This window comes from Nannobrachium achirus, assembly GCF_963921795.1.
Source record: "Nannobrachium achirus genome assembly, chromosome: 10".
Taxonomy (NCBI): Eukaryota; Metazoa; Chordata; class Actinopteri; order Myctophiformes; family Myctophidae; genus Nannobrachium; species Nannobrachium achirus.
Window position 1 is genome coordinate 38,326,876 of NC_137819.1, and position 17,796 is coordinate 38,344,671.

General features: G+C 40.4%; 2 protein-coding genes across 2 annotated transcripts in view; both read right to left on the reverse strand.

The window, feature by feature from the left end:
• Nucleotides 1–536: 536 nt before the first annotated feature.
• Nucleotides 537–9,626, reverse strand: LOC308292411 (secretagogin; the record flags this gene model as incomplete). Its single annotated transcript, XM_080734728.1, has 11 exons — nucleotides 537–662; nucleotides 1,136–1,204; nucleotides 2,192–2,251; nucleotides 2,349–2,394; nucleotides 3,412–3,467; nucleotides 5,456–5,533; nucleotides 5,919–5,975; nucleotides 8,051–8,140; nucleotides 9,135–9,230; nucleotides 9,358–9,428; nucleotides 9,557–9,626. The coding sequence occupies 11 exons, from the start codon at nucleotides 9,624–9,626 to the stop codon at nucleotides 537–539; spliced, it is 819 nt and encodes a 272-aa protein (XP_080590854.1).
• Nucleotides 9,627–16,686: 7,060 nt separating this feature from the next.
• carmil1 (capping protein regulator and myosin 1 linker 1) overlaps nucleotides 16,687–17,796 on the reverse strand; it is a 59,563-nt gene continuing 58,453 nt past the window's right edge. Inside the window, exons 37-38 of the mRNA XM_080735980.1 lie at nucleotides 17,250–17,405; nucleotides 16,687–16,821 (exon numbers count right to left, since the gene is read on the reverse strand). Coding sequence (XP_080592106.1) covers nucleotides 16,712–16,821; nucleotides 17,250–17,405 — 266 coding nt within the window. The 3' untranslated portion in view covers nucleotides 16,687–16,711. The remainder of the gene's footprint in view (nucleotides 16,822–17,249; nucleotides 17,406–17,796) is intronic.

Here is a 17,796-nt window from a genome sequence, read left to right on the forward strand (position 1 = left end):
TGAGATTATATTTGTTATTAGTGTGGTTGCTGTAAGCAACAATATAGTTCTAGCCCAGCTTACTTCTTAATGTTCCGGATAACACTTAGCCAATCAGGAAGCAGCATTAATGTTCCGGATAACACTTAGCCAATCAGGAAGCAGCATTCTCGTTGCTAGCTCAAGGATTGGTCGAGCTTCAAATGGCAGAATATAGTCATGGCAACCACACTAGCAATTTCCAATTGCATCTTTCTAGTTTAAAATGTTCTATTCTGTGGCTACTTAGCATGGAACGCAGGTTTACAAGTTATATACCGTTATTATACCCACAAAAGGACAATCAAAATCCACAACAATAAGTGGAGTGTACATAAATAATTGGACCACTTCTTCAGTTCCAGAAGGATGACCAGCAGTGGTTCCTATGGAGACACAAAGTGCCATTGAGAACCACTGCACGACACAGAGCAGTAGTATAAGGAAAGGAAAAAGAAAGAAGATAGAAAGTAGTTTTAGTGGTAATTATTATTGGTGTTCCTGTGCATCACTCTTTACTAGCTGAGTTTCAGACCCAGGCAGAGGGCCAGCTCGTTCCTCTGGATCTTTCCGTCGCCGTTGATGTCACAGTGTCCTAACAGAGCCTTCCTGAACTTGTCCAGGTCGGTTCCACTGATGCTGGGCTGTTTGGGGGGAGGGGTGTTGCCACAGAGACCATTAAAGACACATGATCACAAGCTGACTACGGTGCTACCGTATGTTGCTGTTGATGTTATTTCATTGTTACTGCAGATAAGTCAAGATGAATTAAGTTAAAATGTAACTTTTTTTAATGAATAAAAGCCATCACATTCGCCAGCTCTTGAGACTACACCCCCACCCTGAGTCTTGTCCTTCACTGGGTTCCTTGATCACCTCAATCGGAAATCACTCATTTCATTCTGGCTTTAGTATCCTATCGGTGTGGTCTCATTACCCGTGAATGTACAATTACTGTTTAGGCATTTAACAGGCGCTCTGAGATTGAATTCAGATCACAAATCTTATTGCCCCTCCTCTACCCCCACAGAAAAAAAGCCACTAAAAGCAGAAATGTAAACATTAAAATAATGGGTCTATATGAGCAATAGGAAGATAAACCTTTATTTTATCTCACCATGACCAGCTCCATCATGTCCTTGACAAATCCATCTACCTCAGGGCCCTCCAGTTCCCCTGTTTTACTCTGACACACACGCACAAACGTACGCACGCACGCACGCACGCACGCACACAGACAGACAGAACATCTCATTATCGATACTTAAAAAGGCAAAATTAAAAGCAGTTGCAAAGCCTGAAAACCATAATAATGATGCTGGACTTGAGCTCCCTAAAACATTTTTTTAATGAGGTAAAATGTAATGAAAACAAGTGACTGTCTCATTTAATGGACACATTCACTTAATATAGTTAGCTACTAGTGATAGTATGTACTTCTACGAATATAAATGAGGCTCAAATGTATGGCCTGCACTGTTATCTATATGCACAGAGACAGTTGGGAGCTGTCAGCAGTGACCTACAGTATACACTTTGGAGGACCACACGCACGCACGCACGCACGCACGCACGCACGCACGCACGCACGCACGCACGCACGCACGCACGCACGCACGCACGCACGCACGCACGCACGCACGCACGCACGCACACACACACACACACACACACACACACACACACACACACACACACACACACACACACACACACACACACACACACACACATATACTCTGTTACAAGTAAAAGGCCTGTGTTCAAAAAAACATTTTTTAGTAAAAGTACAAAATGTATATCAACAAAGTAAGTTTTCAAATTATTCTAGTAAAAGAGTAAAAGTATAATATTTGCCTCTGAGATGTATAGAGTAGTATTGAAAAATGGAAATACTTCAGAAAAACACCTCAAATTGTACATAAGTACAGTAGGCTACTTGAGTAAATGTACGTATAGTTACTTTACACATTGCTTACAGTAGGTGAGATCTAGATAGAGGCACATGTATAGGCCTACTGTATACGATAAAGTAGGGACACTACATTTACTTAGCTTACAGTTAACAGCTCCATTATTATACAGCACTGTGTGTCCACTCCAGGGGTTAAAATAACAGCAGTAATGCAGTGCAATACCAGCTAGATAATGAGTAGAGAGAAGTGGAACTCACAACATCATAATGAGCAAATATTTTCTCAAAGTCCCTCCGCCTGTCCTCTTGACTGCAAGCCTGGAAGACAGATCACGTGAAGCACTGTGCACATGCCATTGATTGGTATTTTTATACACAAACTTACAAAAATGTAAAAACACCTCAAAATACTTACGTCCATCTTAAACTTAAGCAAGAAGTTCTCCTTCAGGGCTAAGATTCTGAAAACAAAAGTAGAATAACAATCGATCAACAACAACATATGGATATGGGTAATAATAGAATGCCGTACCGTATTTAGACATGGTGTGAGACTTTATTAAGCACTTTGTGAAATCTGAATGTTGGTGTAGTTGTAAGGGGCTAATTAGGTCGCTCTGCCCGAACGCATGTAAACACAGGAACATGACGGTCGGGGCTTGGTCTCTACGACCATGCGTGAGCTACGATGGGCAAAAAATCACTTTGGGAAACCCGGCCATTGTCTTGCACACAGTGAAGACTTATGTATGGAGGAGAAAATGGAATACCACTTTTCAGCAGACAGTGTAAGCCCCAAATCATGTTCCCAGTCAGCCTTTATCTTATCCAATGACGCAGATCTCAACATGGAAATGCTTTCATTGATATAGCGCCCTTGGTCATTGGGTCAAAACAAACTATTAAACTTGCCATTGTAAATATGAAATTAATCACTATTGAAGCATTTTTTTCCCAGACTGTATGGGACTAGTATAGGTGAAATAGAGCTCATTTACAGACAAGGAAGCTATGATAACCAGCTACATTAAAGGGTAGAGTCAAATTAGGGATGGACGATATCTGGAGAAAGTAAAAAATAATAATCATATTATTATTGACCAAAATCTTGATATCAATATTGTGATGATAATGTGATGATATCACACACACACACACACACACACACACACACACACACACACACACACACACACACACACACACACACACACACAAATAAAATAGATCTTGTAGATCTGCGTTTTTTTTTTGTTTTTTTTTTGTTCTATTTTAGAAAGAATTTACAATATGTACTGTAAGTATAACATAAGGCTTAATTGATTCAAACCAGGAATTATCGATAATATTGATACACTGCACGGCCCAATATCACATTGATTGGAGTGGAGCCGGCAGCATGAAAAAATGCAACTTATAAACAAATCTCTTAAAGATATCTCCTGAGGAGGATGATAGAAGTGATGAGTCACCCCCACCTGGCCAGGTCATTTAGGTCCAATCTGCCATCTCTGTTTTTGTCAAACATCTTCATCTACAAAGAGAAGGATAAAAAGAGCACATGCGCCAGAACATCTCATTATCGATATTTAAAAAGGCTGGACTTGAGCTTTCTGAAACATAATTTTAATGAGCTAAATGTGACAAAAACAAGTCAGTGTCTGTCAACTTTAATGGTCATTAACTTACTACAGAGTTAGCTACTAGTGTTAGTGTGTACAGTACTTCTACGTGTCATCCTACTGTTGTACCAGGACTTCCATCCAGCCCAGTATAAGCCCACCTGCTTTTTAAGTAAAATGGACCTGAGTTAGCATTAGGAGCTTGTAAAGCTGTTATTTTCAGTGAATGCTCACCCCCCAGAATAGGGATGCTGGGGTTCAAGTGGATAACATGTTATCTGTTATACTAACCGGGCAAAATGCACATGCATAAGAGTGTACAAATGGAACCAAATAGACCTGTAAGGGTCCATTTGGTTCCATTTGTACACTCTCAGAGTTATAGAGGTCCTTGAAATGTCCTTGAAAAGTTTGAGATCCACTGCCTTAAAATATGCTGCGCTGAAGTTATTAGCCCTAAATGCTAATGTCTTTTTCTGTTGTCATTGCTGTTGTACTGCTATCGTGTGATCATGGGTACTGGTGTATCTTTTGTTGTTGAACAATTACAGTGCTGCTGGAAAATAATTTCCCCCTGTGGGACAATAAAGCATACTGCCAGCTGGCAGAGCTTACCTACCACACATTAGTTAACCATGCCATACCACTCGCCTGTAAGCTTGTGAGCTTACAGATCGGCTATTTTCGCACGGTCACTAATGATTGACAGCCGTGAGGAAGAGCTGATTGGAGAATGCTGCTGACGGCCCTATTAAATACATTCATCTAAATGCTGGGATGCTTTCGCTCGATTTGTTTGACGGAACACCAAGTCTTCTCAGGCGGAACACTAAAGGACTGCGTCACAGTGGTTGGGAAACACTGAAGTCCATTGAGTTCAATGGAGGAGTGTTGCCCTCCATTGAACTCCATTTAAACCATGATCCCTTTTCTGATCGGATCATGTAATGGATTTGAGGTTTGGTCAAGCTTCACATGACATCGCGTATAGCCTGTCAAGCTTCACATGACAGGCAATATATCACGTATAGCCTATAAATAGGCAACCCACTTGCAATTTCTCAGAATTGCACCCTTGACTGCCAGTCTAGTGTAAAGTGCTCATGTTTGTCTGTGTGATACATGACGTGGTGATTTGCCACATAAATGGTTACAGTAACTTAAAGATTACTACGTTACGTTACGTTCCATTGATCCAAGCCGGAACACAATCCATTGATGATTGACCATTAAAATAATCGTGCTCTGAAAATGTGAATGAGATTTTCATGTGGGCCCTGATCCAGAAAAGGGTTGTGGGGAAACCACTGCCATAAACTTGTCTGCAACATGACATTAGTATCAAAGTACAATAAGGTGGAAAGCGTAGTGAAATACCTAACCTGATAAGAACAAGCATTCGCTAAAGCAGTGGTTCTCAACCTTTTCAGGCCGCGACCCCCAAAATAATCATATTTTAACTGGGGACCCCCCCCCCCTGACGAGCACTAAGAGTTGAGGCATTACATTTCGTATAACATGGTTCTGTTGTGAAAATAGCAGATCTACATGCTCACAACTGTGATGTGATCACAATTTCACAATTTCTGCCTCTAATATTTGACAATTTGGCCAATGTTTAATTTGTCATTTTAGAAGTATTAAAAAGTCCTTAAATTATCACTTTAGAAATGTGCAGATACCCTCTATACACTTAAACTATGTTGGCTTGTTTACTGTTGAGTGAGAAAACAATGTTTCACATTAAGCTAATCATCTGGGGACCCCCCAAAATCCCGACCCACATGTTGAGAACCACTGCACTAAAGTCTAGCAACTGATCTTCCACAACAACACGGGGCAGCTCGTCGTCACCATGGTGACAGTGTACTCATCCAGACATAGGCCAGCAGCTTGTTACCATGGTGTCAGTGTAGTCCTCTAGCTTTTCGGGCGAGATGGACTTCTTGTGCTGAAGGAAGAGGTCGTGGAGGAAACCCTGTAGGGACACGCACCAACCCGTGTGAATATGGTTAGTATATGAAAATTGTTGATGTTGGGTGTTTTCTTTCTTGTAAAATTAATGTTGTACTTAAAGCCCCAAAACATGTGGTTTCATGCCTCGTCGAGCTTGTAGATCTTCTACTTTTGCTACTACTTTTGCTACTACTTTTGCTACTTTTGAATTTGAATCCTGAAGAGTAACAGTTTTGGACATATGAGGTTTTCACCCGATAGAGACTTTGTCACTGTCGGGTGGAAAGCGTATATGTCCAATACATAATATACAGGATATCAGGATATTAAAAATATTTAATCTACAAGATCCCATTGTCTATTTTTGTTACTTTTGTAAAAAAAAGAAGAAAAAAAAAGAATTATACCTTTAGCTCTATAGCTGAGATGTAGCCACTGCTGTCTGTGTCATAGGTTCTCCAGATCTGAATTCAAGGAGGAGATGAGCAATCATTAACGGCATTGCCTGGGTAGTCTGTTTATTTTCCTTTTTAAAAAACACATGTCAAATGGCAAAAATATTCATACAAATACAAAACATTTTTCTCCCCCCTCCCCCCATATACACAGATGGCAGTACATACAGTATAATAACATAACACCTTTAAAGAAAAAACAATTCTCAATAGTATATATGTCCATAAAATACAAACAAACTAAAAAATACAATAAGTTATGTATACACACATATATACATTACATATAACTAGTAAGACACCTGAGGGTGACATGCGACCTCAGGGTGACATGCGACCTCAGGGTGACATGCGCGCCAATTCTTGACCATCTGGCCAACCACAGCATTTCTCTGACGATTCTAGTTGTTGTCATTCTGGGGGGAGTTTGTTCATGTTTTTGTGAGGGTATCAACCCTAGGAGAACGGGGAGAACATGCAAACTCCACACATAAAGGCCCTATCGCCCACACCCTAGTTGGGGTTGGCGATAGGGCCTTTCTGTGTGGAGTTTGCCTAAACATGGAGATGTGGTACAGAATGACTCATATATGGGCATAAAAAGTATGTCATGTGACATCACTTCCTGTACAGACAGTCAGACAGACAGCCATTGACTCAGGCCTAATGGCTACTGTCTATGACGGTAGTCCCATATGACATGATGGACTGGACTATCTCCATATATAGTGTTCTCCACATCTCCATGTTTAGGCCAAACAGGTTTTCTCCATTTCTCCATGTATAGGTCCAAATGCCCAACATTGAGCGTGACAACGAAACGTTCTTAACACAGCCACCCCCATATTTACTTTAGAAAATATGTTAAATTCTAAGAACGTTTCGAGTACCGGTTTGATACAAGAGCGAATAAGCGCTACACTTCTGGAATCCTGTGCGTCGACTTAAAGTCGGATCCAGGCCTAATAACTTTATCTGGCCGCCCTGTTGCCACCTCCTTGTTACATTTTCTTTTCTGAGACTGCCGACTGCACATTGTACCTCATCCACCCTTTCTTCTCTCTCCTTTTCGTATCTTTATCCTCCTCCTCTTTTTTTGTATTTCTTAGTCTTGTGTATCCTTCTTTTTTTTGTCACAACTCGCTGACATCACACTGACATCACTTCCTGTACAGAAGCATTACAGAAGGTCTCTCAAGCGACAAGGTTTTTCAGGGTAAATGCGACCTTCGGTCGCAATTAAACAGACTTACACAAATACCCTACAGTTCCAACTTCCTTCCCCTATACAGCTGATGACTCAACCTAACAATCATTCATCTAAAGCTTCTTCAATGTCACCATTATGAATGAACTCCAAGATATAACCACTTCAACACTAAACCCACAGGATTACAAGGTTTTAACGGAAGGTTAAAAACGTGGGTGAAACGTGGGATAAAGGAATATGTTACGTCAATCTCTACTTTGAAAAGGAGTGTCAATAAGAGTGTCCTTAACCTTGAGCCATGGATGGATGGATAGCAGAGGCCTAATTCTATAAAGAAATAGTGAGTGGCAAAAAGTAAATTACCACTTGTGCCCCATAGCAAAAATAGTGGATCTACAAGCTATACACACATTGATGACGCTTTGAGAGCTTGTAGATCCCCTATTTTCACAATTTGTTTGGGGGGCCAAAAGAGAAAATGTTTGAAAATGTTCTCCAATGATGACATTCCCAAAATAGGAATGGCACGTTGAAAGTGGTTAATAAAATAATGGTTGCATACAATAAAACGCTTATCTAAATCATCATCGCATTTTGATTAAATGAGATTAATCTGCAAAAAAACTAAAATTCAGAGTTAGGGACAATATGCATAGAATAACTGAATAAGTGTGAACACTAGGGGGTGGCAATTGCGATTTTTATGATTGACACAAAATGATGCCCCTGATGGATCAATCTGGCTAGCCATCTTCAAAGAAAAGGGGAAAGAAAACAGTGCCCTCTCTGTTGTTCTTGAGAGATTACTGATGGATAGGTAGATAACCACTCTTGAATCTTGATAGATAAATTAAGACAATAGTCTTTCCCTCACCCTCATGAACTCCACACTGTTGTCCAATGGTGTCTCTCGACGGAAGAGAAGCAAGAAATTCTCTTCTTCAGGCAGCATCATGGTGGCCAACTGCAGGAGAGACAAATATCAAATTGTCGGTCTACATTTTAGAATGTTCTGCCTATATCATATTTTCGAAAATGTTTGGAAGGCAAATGTTTGAAGAATTGTAAAAAGAAAAAAAAAATGCTGAAAGGTTTAGCAAACGTAATGCCAGGGCAAAAAATAAAATAAAAATAAAATCCACACATAGGCCTACTCTTTTTACTGGTAGGGCTGATTTTTGGTTAAAAGTTCAAACTAAAGTTAAAGTTTTTTGTTATTAAGGTTATAAACACTATATTATGATAGTAGCCTAGACTAGCCTAGAGTGTCTGTTCAGCTACACGAGTCCCTGTCTTTCCAGCTTTAAATAAACAGAAAATACATTTTCAGGAGAGAGCAGAGCACCCATTTTCAGCTTCATTTTTTATAGGCCTAGTTTTTGATTGATTGAAGACTTTATTAGAAGTTTGCATAGAAAAAGGTTTCATGACGGTACAGTTCACTGGTACAAGGTCAACTAAAAGGAGATCCTAGAAAGCACTTGGCTTATTTGCACAGGAAACCATTAAATATAACATTGAATATCAGACGGATAACACAGTACTATGCAGTAGATAGCCTATATACAAAAATATATAGAGTTCTAGTTCTAATTGTGTCGGCTCGTTTCTTTTCAATTAATTGAGTTACAATTTGTGTAGGCTAGGCTACAAAGGACCCCAATGGAAACAAGCCATAGTCTTTTCTTGGTTTTAAATCATTTTAACAGACCTTGTATTAAACTGTAGGCCTACTTCACTAGCTGTGCTTCTTTCTGCGAACTGCTAATACAGTGTTCAATCCATCAATAAAAATCCTGAAAATGCATGTTGGAGCTGGAGAGACAATTAAGGAGACTATTGTTACTGAACAACCACTTTATTGCAGAGTAAGAGTAGATTAGAACAATAGAACAGATATTTCACTTATTTTAACCAAAGAAAATCACTCACCCTGCCTTTAATAATTAATTTCTCACCTCATGGATCTGTAGGCGGCCATCAGCAGTGGTGTCATAAGCAGACATGAACCTGTCTCTCAGTTTCCCCACTTCATCATCGGAGATCTCACCCTTCTATAGAAACAACACCGACTGTTTTTATTTCCTCTCAACTTCTTTCTCAATGTATAGCTCAACTTGAATTCATGTTTTTGTTCAAAGTGGATGGCTACTGTAGCCTACGTTTGTCCCCCCCTTTTACCTTCATTCCAAGTTTCTTAAACATGTATCGAAAAAAGTCGTCCAATTCCTTCCCTTCAATGTATCCATTATCTAAAGAGCAAAAACAGCCTCATAATTAAGAAAACAACGAGATTGTTTGTCAGCATTTGTCGTTGGCTACAATTATCACAACGCCATATAAAGTTGCCTTATTCTTCTATAAGCCTAAACATAATTACCGTCAACATCGAAATGATTCCAAATTTGTAAAAATCCTGCTGCGTCCAAATTATCAAATGTGCTGTCCATGGTAGACTATAAAGAGGATGCAAAGTAGGCCAATGCTCACTCCCTGCGAGTCCCTGGTGTTTAAAAATACCGTAAATAAAAATGTTATATAGCCTATTATTTTCCAGTAAAAGTAGGCTAAGTTCACATAACAATTAAGAGCGCACACTCAGTCAGCATCAGGTGTGCATCATCACTCACACTGAGTCCATAGTGAAGGCTAGTCAGAGAGAGAGAGAGCGAGAGCGAGAGGGAGGGGGGAGTAAGGGGAGAGGGAGAACCTCAAATGAATATCATTAAGTAAGGGGAGAGAGAGGGGGGGGGGGGAGAAGAAGAGATAGAGCCACCCGCAAACCAAGACCTTGAAAAATGGGACAAACACCAAATAGAGACCCTGCACACAGAATTCTGCAAATCAATTCTCAGAATCCAGCGGAAAACACCAAATAATGCATGCACGGCAGAATTAGGACGATACCCTCTCATAATCAAAATAAAAAAGAGAGCATTCAAATTTTATAACCACTTAACTCATTTAGTGCCTATCCCGAACAAGTTCGGCTTTTCTTCGTTTTTTTTTTTTACTCACCCTGAGCTGCTTGGGCCAACGTGGGTGGTCCTGGCTCGTCCAGCGCTTTCCAACGAGCCATTTTAGATGGTCCGACGATTTATTCCATTGAAAATGGTTTAAAATAAAGTTTAGACCCCCCCCAATGTTCACTGTCGGCGGCGCGGCGTATTCCAGTGTGCCTATCCCGAACTAGTCCGGCTTTTTTAATAAAATGAATAAAATAATCCGAGGCCGCACCAAGCCTGGCTCTAAATTTAAAATCTAGGCCGCCGACCGAAAGCCCTTTCCACCGGCCCGTAATCGGGTAACACCGCCGCATCGCGCCGCCGAATCCAATAAAAAGTAACATCTTTAGAGAGCATTTTCTCTGAACTGTGTTCTAATCTTAGCTTGAACGTTTTATTTACGGCTTAAATCGCCGAATATCTATCTTCTAAATGAGCTATCAGCCTATAGCTATATGTAGCCATTTCATCTGGGTCCTTCTCATCACAAGCACAAACATGTACACGCGTCACTGCCACGTGGGTCCCTGTCTGTTGCAGCGCTCGCCTATGGAGTAAAGCCTGGCCACTCTACAGACTTTGACTTTGGCACCCCCAAGTGGCACAGAAAGAGTTAAAAGAAAGTGACCCAGATGCACTTCATAACAAGGCAATCACACACAGAAACTCTAGAGAGATGCCCCCTCAGCCAACTCGCCCAGGAACTCCGTACACAAGCAGAGCCACCGGACAGACAATTCACTGGACTAAACCAAATTATAAAACAGCAGAAAGAAAGCTACCTGACACATTGGAAAGAAGCAACCCAAAAGCAGAGCAAACTAGAATGCTATTTGGCCCTAAACAGAGAATACACTATGGCAGAATACCTGAGCAAGGTGACCGACCCAAATCAAAGAAAAATCTTTATAGGTACAGACTCAGTGAGCACAGTCTTGCAATCGAGAAAGGACGTCATAGACATACCTTTCTCCCTAGAGAAAACAGACTTTGCACCAACTGCACACAAAATAAAGTGGAAACTGAGCTACACTTCTTGTCCTGACTGTACCAAAACATCAGAGACACATACTTCCCACAGATGATAACCATCCAAGGAGAATTTGAAAACATAACCAATGATGAAAAACTCCCATACCTGCTGGGGGAAGTAAAACAATGTGCAAACACAGCAGCAAGATTTGTGAGCTGCTGCGATAGAAGGATATAAAAACACACACACACACACACACACACACATTGTATATATCCCTGCTTTGCCTACACGTAACCTTGATGCATGAAAACGGTTACACTCTTTTCACCTGACCTGTACATATTTTGTTCCGATTGTATTGTATTGTATTGTATTGTGTACACTTCTGCTTTGGCAATGTAAACGTATGTTTTCTCATGCCAATAAAGCCCTTTGAATTGAATTGAATAGAGCGAGGGAGGGGGGGGGGGTAAGGGGAGAGGGAGAGGGAGAACCTCAAATGAATATCATTAAGTAAGGGGAGAGAGAGAGAGAGGGGGGGGGGAGAGAAAGGGGAGATAGAGAGAGAGCGAGGGAGGGGGAGGGGGGGTAAGGGGAGAGGGAGAACCTCAAATGAATATCATTCCACCATTAAAATATTTTTATTGATACAAACAAACAAATAAAGGAATATTTGACAACTTGAATTTTTACGTTACATTTACAGACCGGCACTTTCCAACACTTGTGTTTTCCTTAAACAAAACACTGCATAGTATTTGATTGATTCAAAAAGGCAATGAAAAATATTTCCCAAGTCACCATCACCATATTAAATGTAATCATAATATAATCATAGTATAAGCTCATAAACAGTTTAGACAACTGTACTGTACCTTGATAATAAATCTATTAGTGCCCATTATACTGTATAGATCACAAATCCCGGTTATCATTACAGTTTGGTCGGATACAATTCGTTTATCCTATGAACATAAACTAAAAGAAATATAAATGTTAATACATATTTACATAGGTACATAATACATTGATGATAAGTGCAGCAGCACATTGATCAACTGAAGGCGCTGGGACACAGAGGCAAACCAAATGGGAATACTCATAAGGCACTTTGCTTGATAATTATTAACATTAACATTAGATCTTAGGCATATACAATATATACTTGGTGTTTGCCGTTATCCAGACTTAGATATAGTCAGTGCCTTGCCGAAGATCTCTGGTAACCAAGGAACGCAAACACACTGGACACTTCCCAAGATGCCCAACTGAGAGACACAAGAAATCACCAAGACTCTTAAATGATAGTGGGTTTTAGATTTGTGTTTTAGGTTATTAGAGTTTGCGATAGGCAATTGCATTTTTTAGATTTGAAGTTCTGTGTTGTGTAATCAGCAAAATAATAGTGTATTTTATTTTTATTTAATGGCACATGGGTCTGCAGAAGACACAGGATAATGCGGGCCCGGGATGGTTTAACAGCCTATAGGGGTCTTCAACGTTTTCAGGCCAGGGACCCCTTAGTTGAGAGAGAGATGAGGCATGGACCCCCACAACTTTTTTCATAGCTTCCATATAGTTTCATCGTTTGACAGCACAATCATCAGTGTACTTTGGATTCATGTCAATTTGCGTTTTCAGATATTTAACCACATGAACCATCAATACTTTTTTTTGCTGAAATTAGCCACTTACAAGCTCACAACGCACATTGTGAGCTTGTAGATCTGCTAAAGTTCTCCGGGGGAAAAAAAGCTTTGGAGGACCCCCTGTAGTAACTCTGAGGACCCCCTAGAGATCCCGGAACCCCTGTTGAAGAACCTTGGCCTACACTGTAGTATGACATGACAGTGAGAATACAGTAGGTTGCTATATTCAAATATATTGTGATGGTCTAAAATGGGGTGGATGGCAGATAGGATTTTAACACTTTGGCGGGGCTCTGAAGAAGATAACTGTCTATGAGAGGGTCTCTCTCTCTCTCTGTGTGTGTGTGTGTGTGTGTGTGTGTGTGTGTGTGTGTGTGTGTATCTGTCTGGAGTTAATCTGTCAAACCACTGGACCGATCAGTGGCAAACTGTGTATGCACTATGCAGGCCAAAGAATACCTCCATTATAATTATTTCACAAATTAAAATATTTAAAAAAAATGGGAGTCAATGGGGCTGGTAAATGAGGCAGGTACATTTCAAAATGTAACTCACATATTTTCTTTTTCAGGGCATAACAGGCCCCTCAAATGATGATTGCTTAACAACCAAGGCAGTTAAGTAAACAATGCTACCAGACACAGCTGAAATTGGACAGCAGTTAGTTGATGATGGCCAGTATCATTTTCCCCACCGAAAGCGATATCAATTCTCGTCTGTCCTTCATTTGCATTTCTTTTTAGTTTTTACACATAAAAACGTCTACTCTAAAACTCAGCCTCTACAGCATGCTTTTGACAAGATTAACGTTTTATAACTTGATATGGCGATGTAGTAATAACCAATCAAAGATCATTCTCCAGCAGGAAACCCCATCTGTCCTGTTATGATACTATTAGGGTTGTTGACACAGACCATAATGGATTTAACATGGCGTCAGTGGGGCCAAACCGGGCAGCCAGGGGATCAATTGAGGTAAAAGACACAGAGATAACAGATAACAGACAGGCACATCTGCTTGTATCCAAGATGCTTTGTATGCCAACGTGCTTCAGAGCATCAAGAAAGTAGCTGTAACCTGGCTGTAAATTATTATTATCTCCCTAGAGTAGTAGTTCCCAAACTATAACCAGTTGTTTGCAAATCATTTTGGAGATCCCCAGATGATGTATGCAGGGTATCTATCTGCACATTTCTAAAGTCACAATTTAATGACTTTTAAGACCATAAATACAAAATTGGCCAAAATGTCAAATATTACGTAAGAAAGAGGCAAACATTGTGAAAATTGCTGATCTACAAGCTCACAGTGCGCTTGTCAACTAAATGTTCATAATATGATTATTTTGGGTGGTCGTGGCCTGAAAGGTTTGGGGACCCTTGCCCTAGAGCAGGGGTGGGCAACTTTGATGATGGAGCGGGCCACTATATTTTCACACTCACTCCAGAGGGCCACAATGCATATACTGCGATGCGTTTTGAGCTTGTAGATCTGCTATTTTTGCTATTTTTGAATTGGAATCCTGAATTATTTTGAGCTATTTTTCAATTGGAATCCTGAAAAGTAACATTTTTATTTAATTTCCAAGGCATTTTTACGTTCTTATGTTAACCTTATGAACTTAAATACAAATACATTGTGCATAAAAAAAGACTAGTACAGGTACTAGTCATTAAGATACCAATATAGACTGAAGTAATTAAAGTGGGTCATGTTTGCATGTTTGGAATTGTAACAGCTGAAATCAATAATATATCAGTATTCAGATATCAACCTGCGGGCCGCATTAAGTGAAGGTGAGGGTCGCATGTGGCCCACGGGCCGCCAGTTGCCCATGTATGCCCTAGAGCGACACAAAAATGTACACCAATGTGTACATGAGACTAGAGCCACTACCATCCCAATCAACTAAATGGGTCAATTGATGCCCGATGCCATCTAGTGCCTCATTTACAGTAGAACACATCAGTGTACAGATCATCATACTGGTAGGGTGTATTTACGTTAGACTTATACATGATGACAGGTTACCCTATTGGCTAACACTGGCCATCATCATCAGCAGTCTGATAAAACAGTAGCATTGTTATACGTCTGCCAGACTCTGCCTACTCCTGTACCACCATCGTGACACAGTTAGCAATGAGCTGTTTGCATGGGCCATCAAATATAGCAACAATAGTGAGATGCTAATGGCCTGAACCTGTTCATGATCAGATATACAGTAGCTCATTTTGTTCTCCTCAGCCACAATTGCTTTGTTGATTAAACAGGAGCAAGACACTTCACACTGATACGTCGTCACTAGTGCTCATAAGACTTGAATCACAGGGCCACAATGTTATATTTAGTGGTTTGTAAGACTAAAAAAAAAGTTGGCCTTTGTTTTTTTAATATATATATCTGTCGGACAGAAACCAGCTAACTCCAAAATGTTCGTTTTTCAGGACATTTTTTAATATCCAGCTCAAGTGGAGTTTTAGTGGCGTTTTAGTTTTCTTTCATTGGTTCAATATATTTTTAACCAACACACAGACGTAAAGGGTGTTCAATAGCACTGATTTATATAAAGAAAACACCTAAAAAATGGAGTTCGCTGGTTTCAGACGGATAGCGTCCATATACCTTTTATTATTAGCTTCTATTTATTATATTATTATTGTGTGACTGTTTCAAAAAGCACTTCACAATTAAAGTTAATGAGTATTACATAACTTGCAAAGAATTACAAGCTATTGTACAGCCTATAACAGTGGTTCTCAACATTTTCAGGCCGCAGCCCCCCGTAATAATCATCATTTGAACTGGGGATCCCCCACACTGACAATCACAAGTCATGGAATTGTAGGACTTGAGGCGTTACATTTTAGTTTGACTCCGTTCCCACAGATAAATATTGTGAAGATAGCGTGTCTACAAGCTCACAAGCTTGTAGATTTTATTCTTTTGCCTCTTTCTTACAGTATATTATTTGACAATTTGGCCAATGTTTGATGCAGTAATGATCTTTTTAATTGTTTTCCCCCTTCTTTTTTTTGTATAAAAAAGGTCTTAGAAGTCCTTAACTGTCACCTCCCCCCGACCCACAGGTTGAGAGCCACCGCTCTAGATAAAGCTACAACGTGGAGCTTATTAGCATACTGTATAGACCAATTATTTGTTTACAAACATTGAGACTGAATGCACAGCTGACTATATCATGTAATCAATTCCCAACAGATCGCCAAACCTGTTGTTTTGGGGAGCACTGGTTATTCAACCTCCTCTTGTGTGCTAGTGGGGAGCTCCCATGGGAGCGCCCTTATCGAGACATATATACTTCATTGCGCAACGGTGTTCCACGTCAAGAGTAGCTGATATACAAATTCACATCACGTCACCAATGCAACCCTTCTGAGCTTGGAGGTCTGCGGCTCTGCGCGCGACACCGTCGCAGGACGGAGCATAATTAGGCTTCATGGACTGCAGCTGGGCGAGCAGTAGACGCTCTGGTGATCCAGTGGATCGGGTGGGTGATCATGACGAGTGCTCCCTCTGTTCTGATGACGGTGAATAGAGGTGGGGTTTGAAGGACAACTGTTTTGAATCGCTATTATTGTTTACAATCAACAGAAACTAAGGATTATATATTTCAAGAGTGAGAATTTACAGTAAAAATCCTAAGCATTCTTCCTCCACACTGGGAGAAAAACGGCATCTGAAAGTTTGATGGAATGCATTTTTAAACACAAGTGCCATCCATTGCATCCTATGAACGGTGGGGTTCATTTGGTGCCGACCGGCGTGCGCATACTGGACCATTAAGGCATCTATATGACTCCCAGTGAAAGCAGCGATGGCCAGGTGTTGTTGTTGTCAGTGTTGTTTGCGTGGGTGTGTGTGTGTGAGTCACACAGGAGGGACATCATTCGTCACTGGAGTCCTCCTCAGATTTATCCACAGGCCTGAGATCAGCAGCAGGGTCACCCTCCTCTCCTAGAGGGCTTTCTGGGTCTGCCAGAGATAGAGGCCTCACTGTGTGCACAAAGAGAGAGAGAGAGAGAGAAGTTGTTTTTATATGTGTAACGTTGTCAGATCCTCTAACCCAGTGGTTCCCAAACCTTTTAGCTCGAGACTCAAAAGAGAAAATTAGACGTCTGCCTACCCAAACTAGTGAAAACAGCAGATCTACAAGCTCACGATGCGGTGCGTTGTGAGCTTGTAGATCGTCTATTTTCACTACTTCTTTAGTTTTCAAATGTATGGAATTTCTTAGATTTTTCTTTTATTTATTAATACAATTACTTAATATAATTGTATTTCTTTTTTATTCATGAAAATCTTTTTGGGAATCGTTTTTTTTTTTTTATGTTTTTGAAATAAAAACATTAAGGGGCCCATAAAAATGTGTCTGCGACCCACAAATTGGTCCCGACCCAGTGTTTGGGAACCAGTGCTCTAACCGTAGGCAGGCAGAGACTTGGTGCGTTCGCGGTCGCCCTCGTCAGCAGCAGGGTTGGGTGATCTCTTCAGAGACGACCACTGTCTCCCAGCAACAGCCTGATTGTCTGTCTCACAGGGCGGGTCGAACGGGCTGCCATCTCCTGTCAACTCCACCGCTAGAAGAAAATCAAAGAAATAACAGAGAGAACAATTTACAATTTGGCATTTAGCTCTTAGACACTCTTAATGCAGAGGGATTTACAATAAAGCAAGGGAAACACAAGGTAATACATCAAAAGCATAGGAACAGTAATCTAGGATCATAGTTAAACCAAAAACCAGTCTAACAGTAGATATACATACTATAGGATGTCAGGTCAACAATGACCTGGCATCAGTCTACATAAAATGCCATCTATATTTAATTTTAGCTAGGGCAATGCTACGAAGTTAGGGCAAGAACAAAGCATATTGTGTAACACCAAGTACATGCATACAGTATATATATAAATATGTTTTTAACTGTGCTTCTAGATTATTCGACTAAGCGGAAAGGTAATCGATACA